Source organism: Misgurnus anguillicaudatus, chromosome 11 (assembly GCF_027580225.2).
Source record: "Misgurnus anguillicaudatus chromosome 11, ASM2758022v2, whole genome shotgun sequence".
In the NCBI taxonomy this organism is placed as follows: Eukaryota; Metazoa; Chordata; class Actinopteri; order Cypriniformes; family Cobitidae; genus Misgurnus; species Misgurnus anguillicaudatus.
The window spans coordinates 15,267,493-15,292,345 of NC_073347.2; the positions used below are offsets into that span (position 1 = coordinate 15,267,493).

Consider the following 24,853-nt stretch of genomic DNA (forward strand, 5'->3'; position numbering starts at 1 on the left):
CGCAAAAGTAGGTTTTATGAATATTTAAAAATGGCGGGAAAATTTTCATGACGGAAAATGACGTCATAGGGTCCAATCGAATCGTCTTGAGCCAAGGAATCAGAGGAAACAAGAATTTAATTTCTAGGACGTACGGGTCAGAAGTTATAGGCAAAAACATAAGTGCAATTTTGGACTGTTGGTGGCGCTAGTGGGTTAGATATAGAGACTCCAAATTTGCTGTGGGGACACATTGGACTGTCGTTTATCAGTGTGCCAAATTTCATAACTTTCCTACGTACGGTTCTATGGGCTGCCATAGACCGCAATGGCGGAAGAAGAATAACTAATAATAATAATAAAATTAAGAAAACTAACAAATACAATAGGGTTCTACGCCCCTTCGGGGCTTGACCCCTAAATATAGCTGCAAGCAGCGATACCGGGGTCAAGCCAAACATGGCAAAAAATGATTCATACGTGATGACTGTCATGATTTAAGATCTAAGTTTGCATTAGTTTTATGAAAAAAATAGCAATTTTTTCGTATCTTGAGACCATTAGGTGGCGCTGTGCCGAAACAATGGATGGTGCTTCAGGTCATGACTGTGATGACACATACCAAATTTAGTGTAAATACAATAAAGCGATACAGAGATATAGCCTTAAATGACTTGACCACTAGGAGGCACTGACCAAACAATAAATTGTGACTCAGGTCTTGATTGTGATGACACCCACCAAATTTGGTGTATATACGATAAAGAGATGCAGAGATATAGCTTTAAATTTCTTGACCACTAGGGGGCGCCGAAAAGTTTACAAGCCCTCTCAGAACATGTTGCTGATGAACCATACCTAGTTTCATAACAATACGCAATTGCGTTTATGAAATACTTGAACTTAAAGAAAAATTTCAAAATGGCCGACACACAAAATGGCCGACCAAAAACCATGTGGTATCGTTTGACTCTGCATGCCTCACGAAATCTAACAAGACCAGTCTCATAATTTTACATTCAAGTTTGGAGTAGTTATAAGCAAAAATAAACATTTTTTATATCTCGTGACCAGTAGGGGGCAGTGTGACGAAATGGTGCATGCACCCTCAGGTCATCAGTGTTATGACATATACCAAATCTTTGGCGTGCTCGCCCTCGCATTCTTTGATGCATTATACGACAACGGATAGGTCTACCGAAAAGCTTTTGATAACTTTTTGTCTAGAGTGTCTCTAGATGATGCATACCAAAAATCAAGCCAATCACACGAGCGCTCTAGGAGGAGTTCGAAAAAGTAGGTGTTCAATATAATTCAAAATGGCCGACAGGAAGTAGGTTTGACTCTGACAGTTTTGGTACAGTCAGACTCAACATGAGCCAAGGAATCAATAGAGTGAAGACTTATGTCAGTGTGGCAATTTAATCAAATGATATAAAGATTTTAAACAATTTATTTACATTTCCTGACCACTAGGTGGCGCCGTCCTAAAGATTTATAGGTGCGCTCAGAACATGTCACTGATGAACCATGCCAAATTTCGTAGCGATACGCCAATCTGTTTGTGAAATACTGAACTTAATGAGAAAATTAAAAATGGCCGACACCCAAAATGGCCGACCGAAAACCGTTTGGTATCGTTTGACTCGGCATGCCTCAAGGAATCTAACAAGACCACCTTCATGATTTTAGACTTAAGTTTTAAGTAGTTATAAGCGAAAATAGGCATTTTTCGAATCTCGTGACCACTAGGTGGCGCTGTGACGAAACGTTGCAGGCACCCTCAGGTCATGACTGTAATGACATATACCAAGTTTCATGTCGATACAATAAAGTTTTGCGAAGATACGGCCTCACGTCTGTTTTGGCGTGCTCGCCGCCTTGTATGTTGTCACTGTATACGAGACGCATTGGTCTATCAAAAAGCTTTTGATAACTTTTTGTCTTGGATGTCTCTAGATGCTACATACCAAAGGACATGCAAATCGGACAAACGGTCTAGGAGGAGTTCGAAAAAGTAGGTTTTACGAAAAATTCAAAATGGCGGAAAGATGTGCATGACACAAATGACATCAATGTGTGCATTTGAATCATCATGAGCCAAGGATTCAGAGGAAACAAGAATTTAGTTTCTAGGACTCATGGGTCAGAAGTTATGAGCATGAACATAAGTGGATTTTTGGACTGTTGGTGGCGCTAGAGGGTTTGAGTCAGACACACCAATGTTGCTATAGTAACTTCTGAGACTGTCCTCTACATGTGTGCCAAATTTCATAACTTTCCTATGTACGGTTCTATGGGCTGCCATTGACTTTCGGCGGAAGAACGAGGAAGATAAATAATAATAATAATAAGAAAACTAACAATAACAATAGGGTTCTACGCCCCTTCGGGGCTTGACCCCTAATAATAATAATAATAATAATAAGAAAACTAACAATAACAATAGGGTTCTACGCCCCTTCGGGGCTTGACCCCTAAATATAGCTGCAAGCAGCGATACCGGGGTCAAGCCAAACATGGCAAAAAATGATTCATACGTGATGACTGTCATGATTTAAGATCTAAGTTTGCATTAGTTTTATGAAAAAATAGCAATTTTTTCGTATCTTGAGACCACTAGGTGGTGCTGTGCCGAAACAATAGATGGTGCCTCAGGTCATTACTGTGATGACACATACCAAATTAAGTGTAAATACGATAAACCGATACGGAGATATAGCCTTAAATGACTTGACCACTAGGGGGCACTGACCAAACAATAAATTGTAACTCAGGCCTTGATTGTGATGACACCAACCAAATTTGGTGTAAATACGATAAAGAGATGCAGAGATATAGCTTCAAATCTCTTGACCACTAGGGGGCACCGAAAAGTTTACAAGTCCTCCCAGAACATGTTGCTGATGAACCATACCAAGTTTCATAACAATACGCAATTGCGTTTCTGAAATACTTGAACTTAAAGAAAAAATTCAAAATGGCCGACACACAAAATGGCCGACCAAAAACCATTTGGTATGGTTTGACTCGGCATGCCTCAAGAAATCTAACAAGACCAGTCTCATAATTTTACATTCAAGTTTGCAGTAGTTATAAGCAAAAATAGACATTTTTTATATCTCCTGACCAGTAGGGGGCAGTGTGACGAAATGTTGCATGCCCCCTCAGGTCATCACTGTTATGACATATACCAAGTCTCATATTAATACGCAAAAGTTTTGCGAAGATACAGGCTCAAACACATTTTGGCGTGCTCGCCCTCGCATTCTTTGATGCGTTATACAACAACGGATAGGTCTACCGAAAAGCTTTTGATAACTTTTTGTCTGGAGTGTCTCTAGATGATGCATACCAAAAATCAAGCCAATCACACGAGCGCTCTAGGAGGAGTTCGAAAAAGTAGGTGTTCAATATAATTCAAAATGGCCGACAGGAAGTAGGTTTGACTCAGACATATTTGGTACAGTCGGACTCAGCATGAGCCAAGGAATCAATAGAGTGAAGTCTTATGTCATAGTGGCAATTTAATCAAATGATATAAAGATTTTAAACAATTTATTTACATATCCTGACCACTAGGTGGCGCTGTCCTAAAGATTTATAGGTGCGCTCAGAACATGTCACTGATAAACCATGCCAAATTTCGTAGCGATACACCATTCTGTTTGTGAAATACTGAACTTAATGAGAAAATTCAAAATGGCCGACACCCAAAATGGCCGACCGAAAACCGTTTGGTATCGTTTGACTCGGCATGCCTCAAGGAATCTAACAAGCCCACCTTCGTGATTTTAGGCTCAAGTTTGAAGTAGTTATAAGCGAGAATAGGCATTTTTCGAATCTCGTGACCACTAGGTGGCGCTGTGACGAAACGTTGCAGGCACCCTCAGGTCATGACTGTAATGACATATACCAAGTTTCGTGTCGATACAATAAAGTTTTGCGAAGATACGGCCTCACGTCCGTTTTGGCGTGCTCGCCGCCATATATGTTGTCAATTTATACGAGAACGCATTGGTCTATCAAAAAGCTTTTGATAACTTTTTGTCAGGGGTGTCTCTAGATGCTACATACCAAAGGACATGCAAATCCGACGGACGGTCTAGGAGGAGTTCGAAAAAGTAGGTTTTACGGAAAATTCAAAATGGCGGAAAGATGTGCATGACACAAATGACATCAACATGTGCAATTGAATCATCATGAGCCAAGGATTTAGAGGAAACAAGAATTTATTTTCTAGGACTCACGGGTCAGAAGTTGTGAGCATGAACATAAGTGGATTTTTGGACTGTTGGTGGCGCTAGAGGGTTTGAGTCAGACACACCAATGTTGCTATAGTAACTTCTGAGACTGTCCTCTACATGTGTGCCAAATTTCATAACTTTCCTATGTACGGTTCTATGGGCTGCCATTGACTTTTGGGTGGAAGAACGAGGAACAAGAATAACAATAATAATAATAATAATAATAAATATAGCTGCAAGCAGCGATACCGGGGTCAAGCCAAACATGGCAAAAAATGATTCATACGTGATGACTGTCATGATTTAAGATCTAAGTTTGCATTAGTTTTATGAAACAATAGAATTTTTTGTATCTTGAGACCACTAGGTGGCGCTTTGCCGAAACAATAGATGGTGCCTCAGGTCATGACTGTGATGACACATACCAAATTTAGTGTAAATACAATAAAGCGATACGGAGATATAGCCTTAAATGACTTGACCACTAGGGGGCACTGACCAAAAAATAAATTGTGACTCAGGTCTTGATTGTGATGACACCCACCAAATTTGGTGTAAATACAATAAAGAGATGCAGAGATATAGCCTTAAATGACTTGACCACTAGGGGGCACTGACCAAAAAATAAATTGTGACTCAGGTCTTGATTGTGATGACACCCACCAAATTTGGTGTAAATACAATAAAGAGATGCAGAGATATAGCCTTAAATGACTTGACCACTAGGGGGCACTGACCAAAAAATAAATTGTGACTCAGGTCTTGATTGTGATGACACCCACCAAATTTGGTGTAAATACGATAAAGAGATGAAGAGATATAGCTTCAAATCTCTTGACCACTAGGGGGCACCTGAAAGTTTACAAGTCCTCCCAGAACATGTTGCTGATGAACCATACCAAGTTTCATAACAATACGCAATTGCGTTTCTGAAATACTTGAACTTAAAGAAAAATTCAAAATGGCCGACACACAAAATGGCTGACCAAAAACCATTTGGTATCGTTTGACTCGCCATGCCTCACGAAATCTTACAAGACCAGTCTCATAATTTTACATTCAAATTTGCAGTAGTTATAAGCAAAAATAGACATTTTTTATATCTCGTGACCAGTAGGGGGCAGTGTGACGAAATGGTGCATGCACCCTCAGGTCATCACTGTTATGACATATACCAAGTCTCATATTAATACGCAAAAGTTTTGCGAAGATACAGGCTCAAACACATTTTGGCGTGCTCGCCCTCGCATTCTTTGATGCGTTATACGACAACGGATAGGTCTACCGAAAAGCTTTTGATAACTTTTTGTCTGGAGTGTCTCTAGATGATGCATACCAAAAATCAAGCCAGTCACACGAGCACTCTAGGAGGAGTTCGAAAAAGTAGGTGTTCAATATAATTCAAAATGGCCGACAGGAAGTAGGTTTGACTCAGACATATTTGGTACAGTCTGACTCAGCATGAGCCAAGGAATCAAAAGAGTGAAGTCTTATGTCATAGTGGCAATTTAATCAAATGATATAAAGATTTTAAACAATTTATTTACATATCCTGACCACTAGGTGGCACTGTCCTAAAGATTTATAGGTGCGCTCAGAACATGTCACTGATGAACCATGCCAAATTTCATAGCAATACGCCATTCTGTTTGTGAAATACTGAACTTAATGAGAAAATTCAAAATGGCCGACACCCAAAATGGCCGACCGAAAACCGTTTAATATCGTTTGACTCTGCATACCTCAAGGAATCTAACAAGACCACCTTCATGATTTTAGACTCAAGTTTGAAGTAGTTATAAGCGAAAATAGGCATTTTTCGAATCTCGTGACCACTAGGTGGCGCTGTGACGAAACATTGCAGGCACCCTCAGGTCATGACTGTTATGACATATACCAAGTTTCGTGTCGATACAATACAGTTTTGCGAAGATACGGCCTCACGTCCGTTTTGGCGTGCTCGCCGCCATATATGTTGTCAATTTATACAAGAACGCATTGGTCTATCAAAAAGCTTTTGATAACTTTTTGTCTGGGGTGTCTCTAGATGCTACATACCAAAGGACATGCAAATCTGACAAACGCTCTAGGAGGAGTTTGAAAAAGTAGGTTTTACGGAAAATTCAAAATGGCGGAAAGATTTGCATGACACAAATGACATCAATGTGTGCAATTGAATCATCATGAGCAAAGGATTCAGGGGAAACAAGAATTTAGTTTCTAGGACTCACGGGTCAGCAGTTATGAGCATGAACATAAGTGGATTTTTGGACTGTTGGTGGCGCTAGAGGGTTTGAGTCAGACACACCAATGTTGCTATAGTAACTTCTGAGACTGTCCTCTACATGTGTGCCAAATTTCATAACTTTCCTACGTACGGTTCTATGGGCTGCCATTGACTTTTGGGTGGAAGAACGAGGAACAAGAATAATAATAAGAAAACTAACAATAACAATAGGGTTCTACGCCCCTTCGGGGCTTGACCCCTAAATATAGCTGCAAGCAGCGATACCGGGGTCAAGCCAAACATGGCAAATAATGATTCATACGTGATGACTGTCATGATTTAAGATCTAAGTTTGCATTAGTTTTATGAAAAAAATAGCAATTTTTTTGTATCTTGAGACCACTAGGTGGCGCTGTGCCGGAACAATAGATGGTGCCTCAGGTCATGACTGTGATGACACATACCAAATTTAGTGTAAATACGATAAACAGATACGGAGATATCGCCTTAAATGACTTGACCACTAGGGGGCACTGACCAAACAATAAATTGTAACTCAGGCCTTGATTGTGATGACACCCACCAAATTTGGTGTAAATACGATAAAGAGATGCAGAGATATAGCTTCAAATCTCTTGACCACTAGGGGGCGCCAAAAAGTTTACAAGTCCTCCCAGAACATGTTGCTGATGAACCATACCAAGTTTCATAACAATACGCAATTGCGTTTCTGAAATACTTGAACTTAAAGAAAAAATTCAAAATGGCCGACACCCAAAATGGCCGACCGAAAACCGTTTGGTATCGTTTGACTCGGCATGCCTCAAGAAATTTAACAAGACCAGTCTCATAATTTTACATTCAAGTTTGCAGTAGTTATAAACAAAAATAGACATTTTTTATATCTAGTGACCAGTAGGGGGCAGTGTGATGAAATGTTGCATGCACCCTCAGGTCATCACTGTTATGACATATACCAAGTCTCATATTAATACGCAAAAGTTTTGCGAAGATACAGGCTCAAACACATTTTGGCGTGCTCGCCCTCGCATTCTTTGATGCGTTATACGACAACGGATAGGTCTACGGAAAATCTTTTGATAACTTTTTGTCTAGAGTGTCTCTAGATGGTGCATACCAAAAATCAAGCCAATCACACAAGCGCTCTAGGAGGAGTTCGAAAAAGTAGGTGTTCAATATAATTCAAAATGGCCGACAGGAAGTAGGTTTGACTCAGACATATTTGGTACAGTCGGACTCAGCATGAGCCAAGGAATCAATAGAGTGAAGTCTTATGTCATAGTGGCAATTTAATCAAATGATATAAAGATTTAAAAAATTGTTTTTACATATCCTGACCCCTAGGTGGCGCCGTCCTAAAGATTTATAAGTGCGCTCAGAACATGTCACTGATGAACCATGCCAAATTTCGTAGCGATACGCCATTCTGTTTGTGAAATATTGAACTTAATGAGAAAATTCAAAATGGCCGACACCCAAAATGGCCGACCGAAAACCGTTTGGTATCGTTTGACTCGGCATGCCTCAAGGAATCTAACAAGACCACCTTCATGATTTTAGACTCAAGTTTGAAGTAGTTATAAGCGAAAATAGGCATTTTTCGAATCTCGTGACCACTAGGTGGCGCTGTGACGAAACGTTGCAGGCACCCTCAGGTCATGACTGTTATGACATATACCAAGTTTCGTGTCGATACAATAAAGTTTTGCGAAGATAAGGCCTCACGTCCGTTTTGGCGTGCTCGCTGCCATATATGTTGTCAATTTATATGAGAACGCATTGGTCTATCAAAAAGCTTTTGATAACTTTTTGTCATGGGTGTCTCTAGATGCTACATACCAAAGGACATGCAAATCAGACAAACGGTCTAGGAGGAGTTAGAAAAAGTAGGTTTTACGAAAAATTCAAAATGGCGGAAAGATGTGCATGACACAAATGACATCAATGTGTGCATTTGAATCATCATGAGCCAAGGATTCAGAGGAAACAAGAATTTAGTTTCTAGGACTCACGGGTCAGAAGTTGTGAGCATGAACATAAGTGCATATTTGGACTGTTGGTGGCGCTAGAGGGTTTGAGTCAGACACACCAATGTTGCTATAGTAACTTCTGAGACTGTCCTCTACATGTGTGCCAAATTTCATAACTTTCCTATGTACGGTTCTATGGGCTGCCATTGACTTTTGGGTGGAAGAACGAGGAACAAGAATAACAATAATAATAATAATAATAATAATAATAATAAGAAAACTAACAATAACAATAGGGTTCTACGCCCCTTCGGGGCTTGACCCCTAATAATACTAATAAGAAAACTAACAATAACAATAGGGTTCTACGCCCCTTCGGGGCTTGACCCCTAATAATAATAAGAAAACTAACAATAACAATAGGGTTCTACGCCCCTTCGGGGCTTGACCCCTAATAATAATAATAATAATAAGAAAACTAACAATAACAATAGGGTTCTACGCCCCTTCGGGGCTTGACCCCTAAATATAGCTGCAAGCAGCAATGCCGGGGTCAAGCCGAAAAGGGCACAAAAGGATGTAAAATTGAGATTGGATAAGCAGATTGAAGAACCTAGGTAAATCTAATAATTTTAGATGAAAAAACAAAAAAGTTATCAACAAAATTAATCTAAGTTCTTGTCTACTGCAATCGTCCTTCTGTTATTGACAATCATGGAACATTAGAACACTGAAGGACATGTGAGTGGTGTTTGCAGTGGTCACATCATGTTACAACAAGTTTAATTAGTCAAAAGAGACCATCCCCATGTCTCTACGATGTTCTGATGCAGAGATATAGCTTTTGCAAAAACGGTTGATAAGGTATTCTCAATGGTTGCTAGGGAGTAAATTGGCAACCACCAGTGATTATAGTCAAAGCCATGAAAGGAATAATCCATGATGACTCATGGTTTTAGATGTGTTGTTGCAGTAGTTTTAGGCAAAAATACCATATTCCATCTCAAAACCAGTAGGTGGCGCAATGAAAAAATTGTGCATGCAACATCAGGTCATGATTGTGTTACATCTAGCTAGTTTTATGACTATACACTTTAGTTTAGTTAAGAAACAGTTGTATGACCATAGGGCTGGCTTGTTATCAAAGGTTTTGTTCAATTATAAGGCCATCTAGTGGTGCAAGCATACAATTTTTTTTGTGTGGCCTCAGAATGTGCTCATGCATCATCGTGTCAAATCTGGTGAAAAAATCTCTTTTCGTTACAAAGTTACAACCATTTATGTGTAAAAAACACAAAATTTGAAGGTAATTTTTCGTTTTTTGCAATTTTCGGCCATTTCTGATGAAAATTTTAATATAACGCCAATAGAACTTTTTGTTCAGAAGGTAAGGTTAGTTTCTTCCTATGGTGTTTTCGAGTCGATCGGAAAAACGTTCGCGGAGATATTTACGCGTGTTTCTTAAGTGCTATTTTGCTGCGCAGGGTTAACCGTAAGGCGAATTCGGGTATGTTTGGTATCGTTGGACTCGGCAACTATTTAGAACTCAAAGGAAACAAGTCCTGTGAAAATATGTCAATCGGAGCCAAAGTTATAGGCATGTAAAACATAAGTCTGACCACTAGGTGGCGCTGTGACGAAACTCTGCATGCACCCTTAGTTCCTGACTGGCATCACAAATACAAAGTATCGTGTCAATAGGCTTAAGTTTGGCGAAGATACAGCCTCAAATCCGTTTTTTTGAGCTCTACGTAAAATTTGTTGACGCGCTATACGACAACGGATTGGTTTATCAAAATTCTTTTAATAACTTTTTGCCTTGAGTGTCTCTAGATGGTGCATACCGATTTTCAAGGCAATCCGGCAAAAGCTCTAGGACGAGTTCGCAAAAGTAGGTTTTATGAATATTTAAAAATGGCGGGAAAATTTTCATGACGGAAAATGACGTCATAGGGTCCAATCGAATCGTCTTGAGCCAAGGAATCAGAGGAAACAAGAATTTAATTTCTAGGACGTACGGGTCAGAAGTTATAGGCAAAAACATAAGTGCAATTTTGGACTGTTGGTGGCGCTAGTGGGTTAGATATAGAGACTCCAAATTTGCTGTGGGGACACATTGGACTGTCGTTTATCAGTGTGCCAAATTTCATAACTTTCCTACGTACGGTTCTATGGGCTGCCATAGACCGCAATGGCGGAAGAAGAATAACTAATAATAATAATAAAATTAAGAAAACTAACAAATACAATAGGGTTCTACGCCCCTTCGGGGCTTGACCCCTAAAAAAATGAATGTATGTTTTGCTAGACTACTTCAGATGACAGAAAAATAATTTACTGAATATTCATAAAAATAATGAAGAAAAATTAGGAAAATTATGTGTCCATGCCTGATGTTCTCATCCTCCGCACACTTTTTGAGAACAGTTTAAGCACACATACAGAATTTTAAAATTTGATTTTGAGTGACCAAGCACTGTGGACCAGTTACTTCAAGATGGCTACCAGGTAAGATCATCTCTTCATATCTTTCCAGTTAAATTTGAAATATTCTCTTTTCAGAATGCTTACACAACATTTTGGTTATCATTACCAAAACAGGTAGTTTTCTACATTTCGAAAATTGTTTGATTTACAATTTTTTATGAAAATGTTCTTTATTAAAGCTTAATTATATGCACTGAATAAAAAATGAGCAAAGCCTACATGGCTTCTCTATTTTTAGCAAAATATACTGGGGTACCTCATCCTCCGCAACACTATTCTCATATACCGCAACCATTTAATAGCAGTTGCAGTAAAGAGAACTACTGTTGCGGTAATTAGATTTTTTAGGACTTATTTTCGAAATTATGTTACAAAAAGTGTTAAATGATAAGTAAAAGTTTTTAAATTAATGTTCCCATATTCTCCAGACTTTGTTTCTAATGTCTGGTGTCGTAAATTTAAGCAATTTTTAAAATTTCATGTTTGACATTTTTAAAACCAAGTTTTCGTGAGAATCACCCTTATACATGCAAAGATGAAAATAAGAAATATACAGAGTCTGCTTTGAATGCAGACACACATGCACACACTCACCACGAAAGATTGCTGGGTTGTTTTCAATGGTTGGGGTAAGCCATGCTGAGTTGTTTTAACCTGTGTTCGAGACTAATATGGATCTTTTCTAGGTTATTTTTAACACAACGGTTGGTTTTCTCCCTTTTTGACCCAGACCCAAACAATCCAGCAGTTTTTAAGACGGCACTAATACATGAACGGCACTGCTTTGTATTACTGAATATGAAAAGAATGGTCCAAAATAGATACAAAAATATAATCAGATTTTATTTCTCTGTATTTTATTGTTGCTACTATTGTCTGGCTTTGTTGCATGAGCTTAAAAACCATGAAGCTTTAATGAGCATAGTATTCAGATATATTCAACTATACAGGACACAACACAGAGTTAAGCTGCGTTCACACCGCCAGCGACTTTGTCATTGTGTGTCTCTTTCATTGAGGTCAATAAACGGTAAGAACATAAACAAACGACTCATCTTCCCTCATCTTTTGGAAACTGAAACATTTTTATTTTCGTCAAGGTGTTTGTTCAAGATAGACAAACACAGACCGGAAGTTAACTTCGGGCCGGGCGCATAAACGTAACAATGCTTGTGCGCTCGATAAAACCATCTGTAGGAGGCGTTCAAAATTGTGCACTGTCCACTACATTAACTGATAAAAGATGGATGATTTGAACTCCACGGCTTCATTCCCTTTGATAGTCACTTATCATTTGCATAAAGTTGAACTTTTTTTAACTTCGAGTCAAGTCGCTGGACACGGCCACTTCCGCGTCGCCAATGATGACTGTCACCCGTGTCGCCAGAAATCGGCAATATCGTGCCGATCTCCCGTTGCTACTCACTGGTGGTGTGCACGTAGCTTTATAAACAGTTTTACTACTTAACAGATGTTCAAAGAGAGAGACAACAAATCAGTCTATGTTAATGGCTTGTAAGCCTAATATACCATCCAACAAAAAACACACCACATGTAAGCATTTTAACAAAACAAACAAGCAACAGCTGAGAGCTCAACAGGAGAAACACTTGCACATTTAATTCACAGATGTTGGAGAGCAAAGTCAAGAAGACCTTCTCACATTCGCCTGCACACAAAGCTACTGAAGTTTTTTTTTATTAATCTGTTCCTGCTATTTAAATAGGGCTTTGATATCAGATACTTCAGCTAATTTTCCACACGTTAAACACAAACAGAATAAATTGCCTCATGAATTTCGATTAGTGCTGTGCTGTAGAGAAGGCATCTATGGTTTGTGGCAAGATCATTTTGCATGTTATATTTCCTTATGTACACTTCTGTAAGTGATGGATCTGTCCACAAAGCCTCATTTTCTGCCCATCAAACCGGTCTCCGTATATATATAGGGATTGATTAGCCGTAGGAGCTCAGATGAGTCATGCATTTATGCTAAGGCGAAGCTCACGGAAATCTAGCCATTCGCGAAGAGAGAGAAAATGCTGTTTGAACACTGAGGAAAGTTATCGCTAACTTTGATAGACACAGAACAGTTATCAATTTTAAAGGCTATTCTATTCCTATTTTATGTATAAAAATGTATACATGCTCATTTGAAACCCTTTTACTTCGGGCACGTTGGCATCTCTTTATGTGAGCTATTGCGGAGACGGCTTATGAGTTCAAGTCAAGAACGTTTTCACAGTATTATTATAGGCTAAATCCAAGTAGATGGCTTCTGGGTTATTCTTTAGCGAAAGTCGATTCATGTATAATGCATCTATTCAATGTCCAGACAGCTATGCTTTGGCTTGTTTGGTTCTGAACTGAATACAGATAATTCACAAATACACGTAGTTATTGTAGGATCGAAATAAAACCTTCTGAAAGATTAAAACAATGCAAATATTCGTTTTCTGACATAAGATATGTGTGTCTATATATGTTAATTAACTATCAAATTACTATCAAGACCCTTTTCTTTGCAAATATTAGTATTTCCTGTTCTTTTGTAGCTACATTAAAGTGCTGCTTTATATTTATTGTAATATATATATATAAGTAGGCATAGTTTATGGACTACTGTATATGTTGACTTCGGTATATGGCTCGCATTATTGAATTCACACAATTCATTTGCTGGTAATATTCAGACGGTAATCGTAATACTGCAGTAAACCTGATCCCATCCACAGTTAAAGACTCATCAAAAATTAGTACATCCAACGCAAGACTCACACACCCCCGTCTCAGTGACGTATGTTGCCAGATGGAGAATTTACAAATGATTTGCAAATTTTTGAGCTACAGTCCCCCTGTCCCACTTGCCCAGCATCTTTAAAGATACAGATACCCAATCCAATAGACGAGATTGAAGAGGCCAAAAGCGGTCGGGAAGAATATTCGAGAATAAGAGTCGATTTTGGAGACATGGACGTGCATTCTGTTCTCACGCCAGGCTCCTGTACGACAATCGTCAAAACAGCAGAAGAAAGTAGTGCAGTCTTTCCCATCCAAACATTCATACGCATAATCGTCATCCTCGTGGTAGGGAGGAATATTGTTCATCTGCAGTAAGGATGTCCCTGGTCTGATGTTGACCATGCTGGGTTTCTGCACAGAGGAATAGAAAGGTCACTAAAAGACAGCGTGTGGGATTCTGAACAACACGCTCGATTTAATTGCAAATGTGTCCTGCTGAATTACTCTACAGTATAAGCCAGTTCATTGTACATGTCAGTGATCGTATAGGTGCTGCATAGGTTCCGTGTTATAGGTATATTTAATATAGCATAATGTTTATTCACCTGTGCATGGCTGGATTTGGTCTTCTTGTTCTGCCGATTGCTTGTGAAGTAGTGCAGAGTTCCATACTCCATAAGAGCAGCGAAGGTAAAGATGAAGCAAACTGACACAAACAGATCCATGGCCGTCACATATGACACCTTAGGCAGGGACTTTCTAGATATGGTGCTTAGAGTTGTCATGGTAAGCACAGTTGTGATACCTAAGCAATGAGGAAACACGGTAAATACCTGTATTTTAACATTTCTTCATCTTTAAACGGTACCTATTATGCAAACTCCAGTTTTGCAAGGTGTTTGAATATAAATGTGTGCTGGCAGTGTGTGAACGCAACCACCCTACAATGAAAAAATACACCCAACTCCCCATAAAACCAAAGCAGTCTCATTAGACATGCTGTTTTGATTCTCTTGTTAATGTGATGTCACACTGATAAGCCCCGCCCATGGCCAATGACTGACTGTTCTGCATTGGCATAGTTTCCACCCTCAGGGAGTTGTACGCTATCCACCATATCTCAATAGTGAGATAGTATTGTCTCAGACTGTATTCACAGGAATTAAATATGTTTTAACTGAAAGCGCTCACTGTCCCTTTTGGTAAGCTCATTTGCATTTAAAGGTGCAGTGTGTAAATTTTAGCGGAATCTAGTGGTGAGGTTGTGAATTGCAACCAACGGCTCAGTCCACTGCTCACCCCTGGCTTCTGAAACACATAGAGAAGCTACTGTAGCTACCACCGGACAAACAAGTCATCATCAAAGACAACTTAGTAAAAAAAGTTTGTCCGTTAAAGGATCTGTAGAAACATGGCGGCCCAAAATGGCGACTTCCATGTAAGGAGACCCTCTGTGTATGTAGATAAAAACATCTCATTCTAAGGTAATAAACGCATAACGGTTCATTATAAAAGGTCTTGATAATATAGTTTTGTATATTATATGGCATTTTTGCAATTTTGGCAAGAGATCCTTCTAAAAATTACTCACTGCACCTTTAAAGGCACATACACAAAAACAGATGCATTTTTCCTCCCACCCAAATACAGGCATTTTGGACATGCTATAATAAATGATCTGTGGGGTATTTTGAGCTGAAACTTTACAGACACATTTTGGGCACATCTGAGACTTATATTACATCTTGCAAAAATGGGCATAATAGGTGCCCTTTAACATTTATACAAATTAGCCAATTTAACAACTTCAAGTGAAATCAGGCTGTGTATCCTCATTGTTAAAAAATTAAAGTTATCTTTCTATTGATTTGTATTCGTTCAGAGGCTTCTTATATACCTAATGATGTTCTGGCTGGTACGGCATCCTTATTAATCCAAAAAGAGACCCAGGACAAAACTACGATCATACTGCAGGGGATGTAGGTCTGGATGGTGAAGTAGCCCATTCTCCGGCTCAGGTCAAAGAAAATTGTCATAACCACATAATCCCCTATATTAACACAAGATATGTGACTTCAGTTTGGCTTCAAAGTAAAGCAATATCAATGACTGAGACAAGTTTCGATAACTTCTACATATGTGCCTTTTACGTACCAGACTGAGTGTGTGCCACGTCAGAAGTGTTTCGGAGGCCCACAAAGGCAAATTGGTAAAGCCTCCAATACCGCTGGTCTGCAACCTCAACAGAACGACGCTGCCATCTATACTGGATCTCATTCCTTGGATATCCATCTGCAGATGAGAAAAAAGCACATCTTTCAGATTACATGCGACCCTCTGTTTAGTTTGCATAAAACTGCAATGATGGCATAATGGCAGCTGTGGCTCAGTAGCACTGTGTTAGGCTAAAACGCCGCATGCCCTTCCCCTGACACTGCCCACAGTGGATGGCAACACATGGACAGAGGCATGAAGCTAATAAGGGATGGAGGGCACACACACAGAGAAAATGAGGGTGATGAGGTCTTGAGAAGGATGAGTGTTCTGCTAAAGGATGGTTTTTAGGCCTTACTCATTACATGGTTTAAGGATGATAGTTGATGCAGACTTGCTGTAATGTTCAGGTCTTGTTGGCCACTAGGCAATGCATGGTTGTTTGACAGAGGCAATGCGTGGGAATTGATTGCCCGATGGCATTTTGGGCAGGCCTGAGGTTGAGTGACAGATTGACATAAGAATTTAACACCTACAGCTTGAAAACTCCAGTGGGCACGAATGTTCGTCCATGGGAAAGTTATGCAGCTTAAGGTAGCATTCCGCATTAATAGTCAACCTAACAAAAACAGAACAATAGACAATAGCAAAGCAAAACAAAAAATGTAGACTGTGACATTTTTTTGATACATTTTAGGAGGCTTTGATTTAACGTCGAATGTTTTCAAACCCTCAATTTGATTTAAAGGGATAGTTCACCCAGAAATCAACTCATTCAACTTCATTTTTGGGGGCACTGTCTCTTTAATTATGCCTGACATAAATAAATGTGAATCAGATGCAATGACTTAAACATATGCTGCAACAAACAAAGGGTGTAGTTTATCAAAAGCAAATGCTATAGGACACGAAAACAAGGACACTTTTGCCACACACACAAAAAAAAAACATTCAGCTCTTAATGTTAACCACGGACGGCGCACCTTAGAGTGTACATCACCCTCCCATTGCTCCAGAGGCGCAAGAGACGATTGGGTGTCGTGATCCAGTGGGCGTCCGATTTACGCGAGTTGCGGAAAAATGTGTCGGGTATCCAGATTTTACCAACCATGTTGCTGTTGAGCATGAGGAGCTTCATTGAGCTGTTGAATTTGAGTCTGCTGTCGTACCAAGTCTGAGCAAAGAAGATGTCTATGGTGTACTCCTAAAATTAATAAAACAAAAAAGCCTTAAAAATTTAAACAAGCTTGTTTTTTAAATGCAGTTATGCGTGTAGTGGGTGTGAAGGTTGTGCATTAATGTAAAGTATTGTTTTTATTTCTGCTCACCATATTGATGGGATCTACAGGACCAATACTGTTCACATACACTGCCGTCTCAATCACAGTAGGTTTCACTAAAAAATACATTCAAACACATTTTAATTAACAATAATGAAATAAGTATTTACAATACATTACAATATACAAAAATGTGCGCAAATTGTTTTGCTGCTGTACTGTATAAATTCAGTATGCATTGCAGAAAATGTTGCTCTTCCGTTCGATTCCACTCTGCAGCCGCACAAATTACTCAAAGCCGCCCAAATCCTCGCCCCTGCTGTGTTTCCAAAAAATATTTCGGTTCTCGAAGACAAATGATAAATAACACAAATTCTGCTAGTCCATGCTAAAATTGCACACTGATTAACTGAGTTCATCCCAAACTTACACTCTCCCCTTCTCTACCAGACACATAACAGATGAAGAAAGAAGATCAATGGTTATTTAGCTCTATTGTGCACAAACACCACTGAGATAAATCTTCTCAGATAGGCTAACTAAACTCGGATAAGCCACGTTGCATCCAGAACTTTGGGATGCATTGAGAATAAAGTGACCTACAGTGTACAATTCTGGCGTTCAGGAAAACATCAGCAAAAATTTCACCTATTGGTGTAAAAAATAATGCTGATTGCAACATAAAAAAATTATGATTTTAGAGAAATTCTGAACGGAGTGTCTTATTGTGAGTGTTTTCTTCTTTACAAGGCTTTGTAATAATGTTTTCATTCTTATTGCACCTTAACATTGCAATTTTTTGTCATTTCACAGTCTAGGTTAACTATAGACCCGATATAGTCCGGCTATGAGTAACCCACTTCTAGCTTAAAATATACTTGAATTTGGTGTTGTTTTTGCCAAGATTTATGATATTCCATAATGTAAGCAAGTCAACAATGATTTAATTTATTTATTTATTTATCTTTGGGCTATATGGTTAGACGTCTATAAAGTTTTACTGACAACCCAAATTTTGCCTTGTTTTTTCTTAGACATCTGGGCTGGGTTCCACTAGGGGCCATCACTTTCATAAAAGCTTACATTGCAGTCTATATAACTACATATTTGTAAAAAAAAATAAAAATTAAAAAAACTTGCACACTCCGTGTATAATTAGGCAAATATTTTTTTTGTATTTAAAGAATAAAACATTCACATAATTAGACATCATTACACTGATGGTTGTTAGATTTTTCATTGTTTCCCAAAGGAACATCAGCTTCGAACTATTTAATGCTACAGACTTAAGAAACTATTTAAAAAAATATTTTGGGTGGAGCAGTTGGTAAAAATATGGCAGCTATACAGGGAATCTCACTATTTCATTTGTGCATTTCATATCCGTTAAATCTTTATGCTGGCTAGTATTTTGGCTGCAAATAAATAAATCATGTAAAAATCGCATGCCATGGGAGCACATTCATCACAAAATCATAATTGTTGATTTTCCTAATTATGATTATTAATGTTAATTCGAAAGTTTTTAACGTTTTACAACTTTGAGGCAACTGCATGCCATATTCTTTATAAACATTCAAAAGAAACTGCTCCACTTGATTACTGCTTGTATAGTCTCCTAAGGTCAACAAATTTTCCAAATTAAAACTAATCAAAGCTAAAATCTAAAGCAATCATAATATATATTATTTATATATTATATAATATATATTTTTATGTAAACGCGCTGCTTGCGCATCCAGTGTCCAAGCACAATAAACGCGTGAACTAATGTACAACAGTTTGTTTTAATATATTTTAAGTGTAATGCACAGCCAAGCCAGGTGACTTGCTCGACCCACCTTATTCCCCTGTGCAACGTACTTTGTGAATCCCTAATATAAATTATCCTTTCAAGTGAAGGCATAGCGGATGCATGGAGCAGTTTATGCATGATACGTTTGGAAATGAAGTTGCGGGTTTTGCACGGGTTATATAATATACTGTATAATATACAAGGTAGGATTTAGTTGGTTGCAATTTGAAATATTTTTAGATATTCCTAAAAAATGTAACTTAAACTTTTTCTGAAATGTTCATTAATAAAGAACACCGCTCTCATAATGCAGCAAAAGTATCGATTATATTAAGTGAACAATTGATTGTCGAGCATTCGATCTCAACCTATTCAGCATCATCGCCATGGACAGCACCTTGTAACGTCGTACATAAGAAAGTATACCTTAAGAATCCCGTTAAGGTACAGTTTGGGAAACATGCCTACAAAAGGTATACCTGTAGTTTAGGTTTAACTAAAGAGTCTTTGTAGCGCACTAAGTTATCAGGAAACCCAGCCCTGGACTGTATTTGGATGGCTATTAGACAGACGTCTTTTAACTCTTTTCCTCGCCATTGACGAGTTAATTTGTCAATTAAGAGAAAATGCTTCCCTGCCAATGACGAGTTTTTACGGCAATCCATATTTCCGCTATTTTCCACCAGGTGTCGCTCTGACCCAACTTATAAAGCACAGAAGCATTCACTAAGGCCAAACAGTAAAACCTCTATGTTTTGATCATTACCTCTGAATCTGATCTCTAACAAAAGTCCTTCACAAAAATGCCATTATCTCAGCTTTTTGCTCAAAACTTGGTATTTTTAAAGAAACCTATCCACATTTAAGAGGTAATAAAATGAGAACAAATGAAGATAGGATTTTTTAACGTGTTTTTTTTTAAAGAAGAAAGAGGGTCTGTTCTGCAGCCGGCATATGTTTTCAGTTGTTTACAATGGAAGCTCTGCGTTTTTCAAAAATGCAAGCAGCTAGCGGTTTTATTCAGCGCTGGAAACCTGCGCTCGGCGTTTATTTTTTCACACAGCGCTGAGTGCGGATAGTTGAAGAAGATTCAACTTTGGGTGAAAAGCTCCGCTCATCAATGTCAGTTTTCACAGTTGAAGAGGGGCGAAACATTACCACAGCAACCAACCAGCGCATTGTACAACAACTGATAAACAAAGCAGAAGTATCACAGCTACCAAAGCACTCAGCTGAAAAAACAGCTGGCATTTGGTGTCCTCCAGGCATTTTCACCCGCTTTTAAAAGCTTTGGTGTTCCTGTGTATAGAAGTCATACAGTAAACATGCCCACCCAAAATCTTCTCTTGAACACACAACATTCAAGTTCAACACATTCCCCAAACATTCGAAAAGCAAAAATGTTCTGCCATAAGGGCCTTTCATGAGCAAGCAAACTTATCTAAAGAAATGAATAACGACTTGCCTCCGATATCTGGTCTTAGTTTGTTGTCATAACCCTGCAGTAGTTTATTTAGGATAAGGGTGACGTCGCTCTCGTAGACCTTTGGTGATAAAACCCAAGTTTTATTTATGGGGACATCCTCATAATCTTCCTCCTCAGCTTTGCTTGGACCAAATGCCATGCTGTCATCAAAGAGAAAAAGAGAGAAACAGTATTATGGCGATGGAAAGAAGTTGAGCAGAAACTACACAGTATATAAAGTTAGTGGAGAAGGAGACACACTAAAACACAAGGAGCTTACAATCCAGCGAGAGTGTGACTTTATTAATGTAAAGTACAGGAATAATGACAGGCAGGTGGAGAAAGGGAGAATTCGTCTGATGAAAAAGTGTTAAAAGAATTCATCAGTAACTGTAAAAGTATGGGGCCTCTGTGACAAAGATAAAAGGTTTTTTTTAATGAGTGCAGCACTGGAGACACAAAGAGGAGGTTCTAATAAAAGAATGTAGTGATTAATGAAGATGTGTTCTGGCAGTAGAGGGTGGGAACATCTGAAGGTGAGAGGTTTAAATTATTACCCCCTCTCTCTCTCTCTCTCTCTCTCTCTCTCTCTCTCTCTCTCTCTCTCTCTCTCAGTATGCTTTAAATATATTCTCTCATGCATTGGGAAAAGACATATAAGTGGTCATCATTAAGTACAGATGTGTCAGTTATGGATCTTATTCTGTTCTGACATCACTCCTTAATTCTCTAATCATCCACCTCTTGTATTCTTCCTAAAAAGAAACGTTAGTAATAAAAAATCCTGTCTATTTAAGTTGAAAATGTGCTTCTATAGCTCAGTGGTATAGCAGCAAAGGTCATGGGTTCGAACCCAGGAAACACACATACTGATAATCCATAAAAGTATTTAAGCTGGTATGATTGATAATAGCCTATATCAAACAATTGATTTTTCCAACTCCAGCAGAATAGCATGTTGTACACATTAGTATCTTGATGTAATAGATTAAATGTTTTCACATTTGAATACACCCTGCCTGATCAGTAAACACTTGTACACGTGCAAAATAAATAAATAAATCAATAGGAAGAATCCCTGTGGATGAGACCCAGGTGGGTGGAAGGAGAGTAGGATATTGATTCGTGTAGGCAAAGAGCTGAGCATTTCAAAAGAAAGCTGTCTACAGACATTTCAAGCGAAAGATTTTCCTCAAATGCAGTATTTCATATTGTCTGGACTCAACAGAGGCTTTTGAACGACCTTTGTAAGACTGACACGGGCTCTAATTGTGACAAATAACGAATTGAATGTACGTCTTTAAAAATAATTTACCGAGACCGATAAGGAATAATAAGGGATTGCTTACAAAGTGGAAAATAAAACAGTGCAAGCCTCTTGTTTATTTTTTGAAGCATTTACATATTTCAAAACACATTTAGGATACAACTGCTTTGCGACCTGAATGAGCAGCCAAAAATCTCCTGAACATAACCAGAGCGCGTGCCAACAGACGCGTCAATGAGATACAACTTATGCATGTAATACCAATATCAGCATTTCTATAACTTTTAGTTTAAAAAATATATATAATATTAACAGTGTGTTAGTGATGATTCTTGTTGTGTTGTTTGCTGAATTTTTGCTATTAGTGCTGACTGAAGTATTTTCAAGGTTGTTTGGAGGCTGACATTGCGCGTCACGATAAAAACAGACAAGGCAATAACAGCAACAATATCTGACGCTGTCCTAATTTTATCATCTATTACAAGAATTAGGTGTCATTTTTTATATGATTTTAAATGGAAGCAATATGCAATTGCATCTGTCACACTGCACTTCGGTATACTTTTTTTTTATCATGTATTAAATGAATGGCGTATGTTAAAACTGTCACTTATCAGTATATTTTTTATCATATGTAGCCTAATAGAAACGCACGTGTCAAAACTCACTTATCGTTGTTATTTTTTATCATGTGTTATCATATAAAATTGCACGCGTCAAAACGGCAAGTTATCAGTATGATTTTATTACGTATTAAAGGCACGTGTCACGATCAAATTATCTTTATGTTAATGATCCTGAACTACAGTGCGGTTTGATACTCTAACTGTGTTTAAGATTTACGCGCAACTAAACGGTTTACAGCACTTGACGTTATGGAAACGCGCCGCTCTCCCGCGACGTGGACTGTCCAGCTACTATTACTATTTTGAACACACTGACTCAACCCCTTGTTTCTCTCTTCCTCTTTTAAGCGAAAACTTACCAGACTCCAAGCAGACCGGGCAAAAGCCAAACCAGCGCCTCTTTCCTCCGGCGGCGATGCAGCAGAACCATCGTGCGAAACCCAAACGCTTTTTGAAAAGATGACGAATCCACTTTTAACTTAATCGCTTCAAAATCAGGTGTTCGAGTATTTCCAGACCATCCGCGAATGCTGCAAGGCCAGCTGGTGTATAAAACAAATATATGTTGAGCCTATAGTCAGCAGACGCGCGCGTTATGTGTATGCGGGGATTTGTCTGATTGCGGCAGCGCTGCGTTCATCTGCTGTTCTGCTGAGTGAGACGCTCTCAATGCTCCGGGATTTATCAAACACAGCCTGTTGGAAAACAGCTGACTGCTCTGCCTCACACAACTGCATCAAATGATGATTTATGAAATTTTTACTAAGTTTTGCTGCTGTTGTTGGAGATTAAGAGTGCGTCATTTTTGATACTTTAACACATTTTAGTACTAAACAGTTTTTTTTACGTTAAATCAGCTAAAATTAGTTCTTTTGTATAAATGGACATTCAGTACCCAAAGGTAAAGTTAGTCATCTCCAAATATGCACAATCGGTCCTATTCAGCCTGTAATGTGAATCAGCACCATGGAGAGCTCCATAGAGTCAGAAGAGCAGAGATGGTCAAATTTGATCCTTACCATCACCCATCCTCTTCTTTTTGGCATGTAAACATTTCGTTGAATGTTTTAGGAAATGTCAGATGTGTTTTGAAGCATCACATGAATTTATTTGTTTCTAAATATAATATTGATTATAATGGTTGGGTAGTGTAATGTTGAAGCTTTCGTTGTAATTTTTAAGTCAATCTAATTCCATTTATTTATATTTTCACAAAAGATGCTGAAGTTATTGTCATTTGAATTCATAACAGGTTTGAAATTTGTAATGATTTATTAGTGACAGATATGAATCTAGAATAAGAATGGCCAGCGCTCAGTTTGAGCTCATCTCAATGTGCTTTGTATTCAGGTGAGCTCTGATCCTCTGACATAAATTAAAAAAACAGAAGAGAAATCTATTATATTGTTAGCCATTAACATTCTGACACAAAATAATGTAGACCTGGGACATGCAGGAAATCTATAAAGGACCACACGCACACACACTTATGTTGGCATATTTGGTTTGCGGGGACAATTTCATAGACACAATGCATTTCATACTAAACAAACACATATTCCAGGAAGAATAGCTGTGCTTTCACAGCTAATGGAGATCGGAATAAATACAAATACAAATACATATTCTACCTATTCATATTCTATTTTCCTACCACAGTCCCTAACCCCAACCGTCATATAAACCTGTTGGCAGTTTTTAATCTATGATAAAGTACCATTTAGTATGTTTGTTAAGCAGTTCAGCTTACAAGGAGACTTCCTGTGTAGCATAATAAACACGCACGCACACACACACACACACACACACACACACACACACACACACACACACACACACACACACACACACACACACACACACACACACACACACACTGGCATATGTGGTTTACGGGGACAATTCCAGAGATGCAATGCATCATGGGAAGTGTCACACACAATTTAATAATAGTATGGAGATAAGCCATTTTTGGTTCCCCAAACAACCTTTCGGTCAATGGTTCTTAAAGGGGCACTCCACTTTTCCAGCTCCCCTAGAATTAAACGATGAAGTTTTCCATTTTGGGATCCATTCAGCCGATCTTCAGGTCTGGTGGTACCACTTTTAGCATAGCTTAGCATAATTCATTGAATCTGATTAGACCATTAGCATCATGCTCAAAAATGACCAAAGACTTTCAATATTTTTCTTATTTAAAACTTATAGGCAAAATGCTGGGTTGTTTTAACCTATTGTTGGATGAAATATAAACATTTTCTGGATTATTTAACCCAACTGCCAGATTTTTCAGTTTTTGACCCAACACTGGGGTGAAAATACCAGTTTATTATTATCTGAAATATTTGTATTTCACAGGCATTTAACATTATCATACAGTCCAATGCACTTTATTGTCTACAATATTTGTGCATGTGTTTACAAAGCAATATTTATCTATCATAATAGTATAAACAAAGTTCCTCGAAACACTATATATCACAGACACACATACACACCTATAAACAGAGAACAAGCAGGCAAGTTGTGTCAC

General features: G+C 38.4%; 1 protein-coding gene and 1 long non-coding RNA gene across 2 annotated transcripts in view; one reads left to right on the top strand and one right to left on the bottom strand.

Moving 5' to 3' along the window:
• The window catches only part of LOC129415427 (uncharacterized), a 71,376-nt gene that overhangs the window by 37,746 nt on the left and 8,777 nt on the right, over positions 1–24,853 (top strand). The gene's annotated exons all lie outside the window — the stretch shown is intronic.
• gabrg1 (gamma-aminobutyric acid type A receptor subunit gamma1) lies at positions 11,224–23,117 on the bottom strand. The gene is made up of 9 exons (XM_055169402.2): positions 22,680–23,117; positions 20,428–20,588; positions 17,216–17,283; positions 16,871–17,091; positions 16,424–16,506; positions 15,828–15,965; positions 15,571–15,723; positions 14,279–14,478; positions 11,224–14,084 (listed from the first exon to the last, which is right to left on the bottom strand). Exons 1-9 carry the CDS (start codon positions 22,748–22,750, stop codon positions 13,809–13,811), a joined length of 1,371 nt encoding a protein of 456 aa, XP_055025377.1. The 5' UTR covers positions 22,751–23,117; the 3' UTR covers positions 11,224–13,808.

Coding starts and splice junctions, on each gene's coding strand:
- gabrg1 (XM_055169402.2), bottom strand. CDS start 22,750: ATGGTTCTGCTGCATCGCCGCCGGAGGAAAGAGGCGCTGGTTTGGCTT. Junction 20,589..22,679: donor CCCGGTCTGCTTGGAGTCTG/GTAAGTTTTCGC, acceptor CTTTGATGACAG/CATGGCATTTGGTCCAAGCA. Junction 16,507..16,870: donor AGGGTGATGTACACTCTAAG/GTGCGCCGTCCG, acceptor TGTTTTTGTTAG/GTTGACTATTAATGCGGAAT.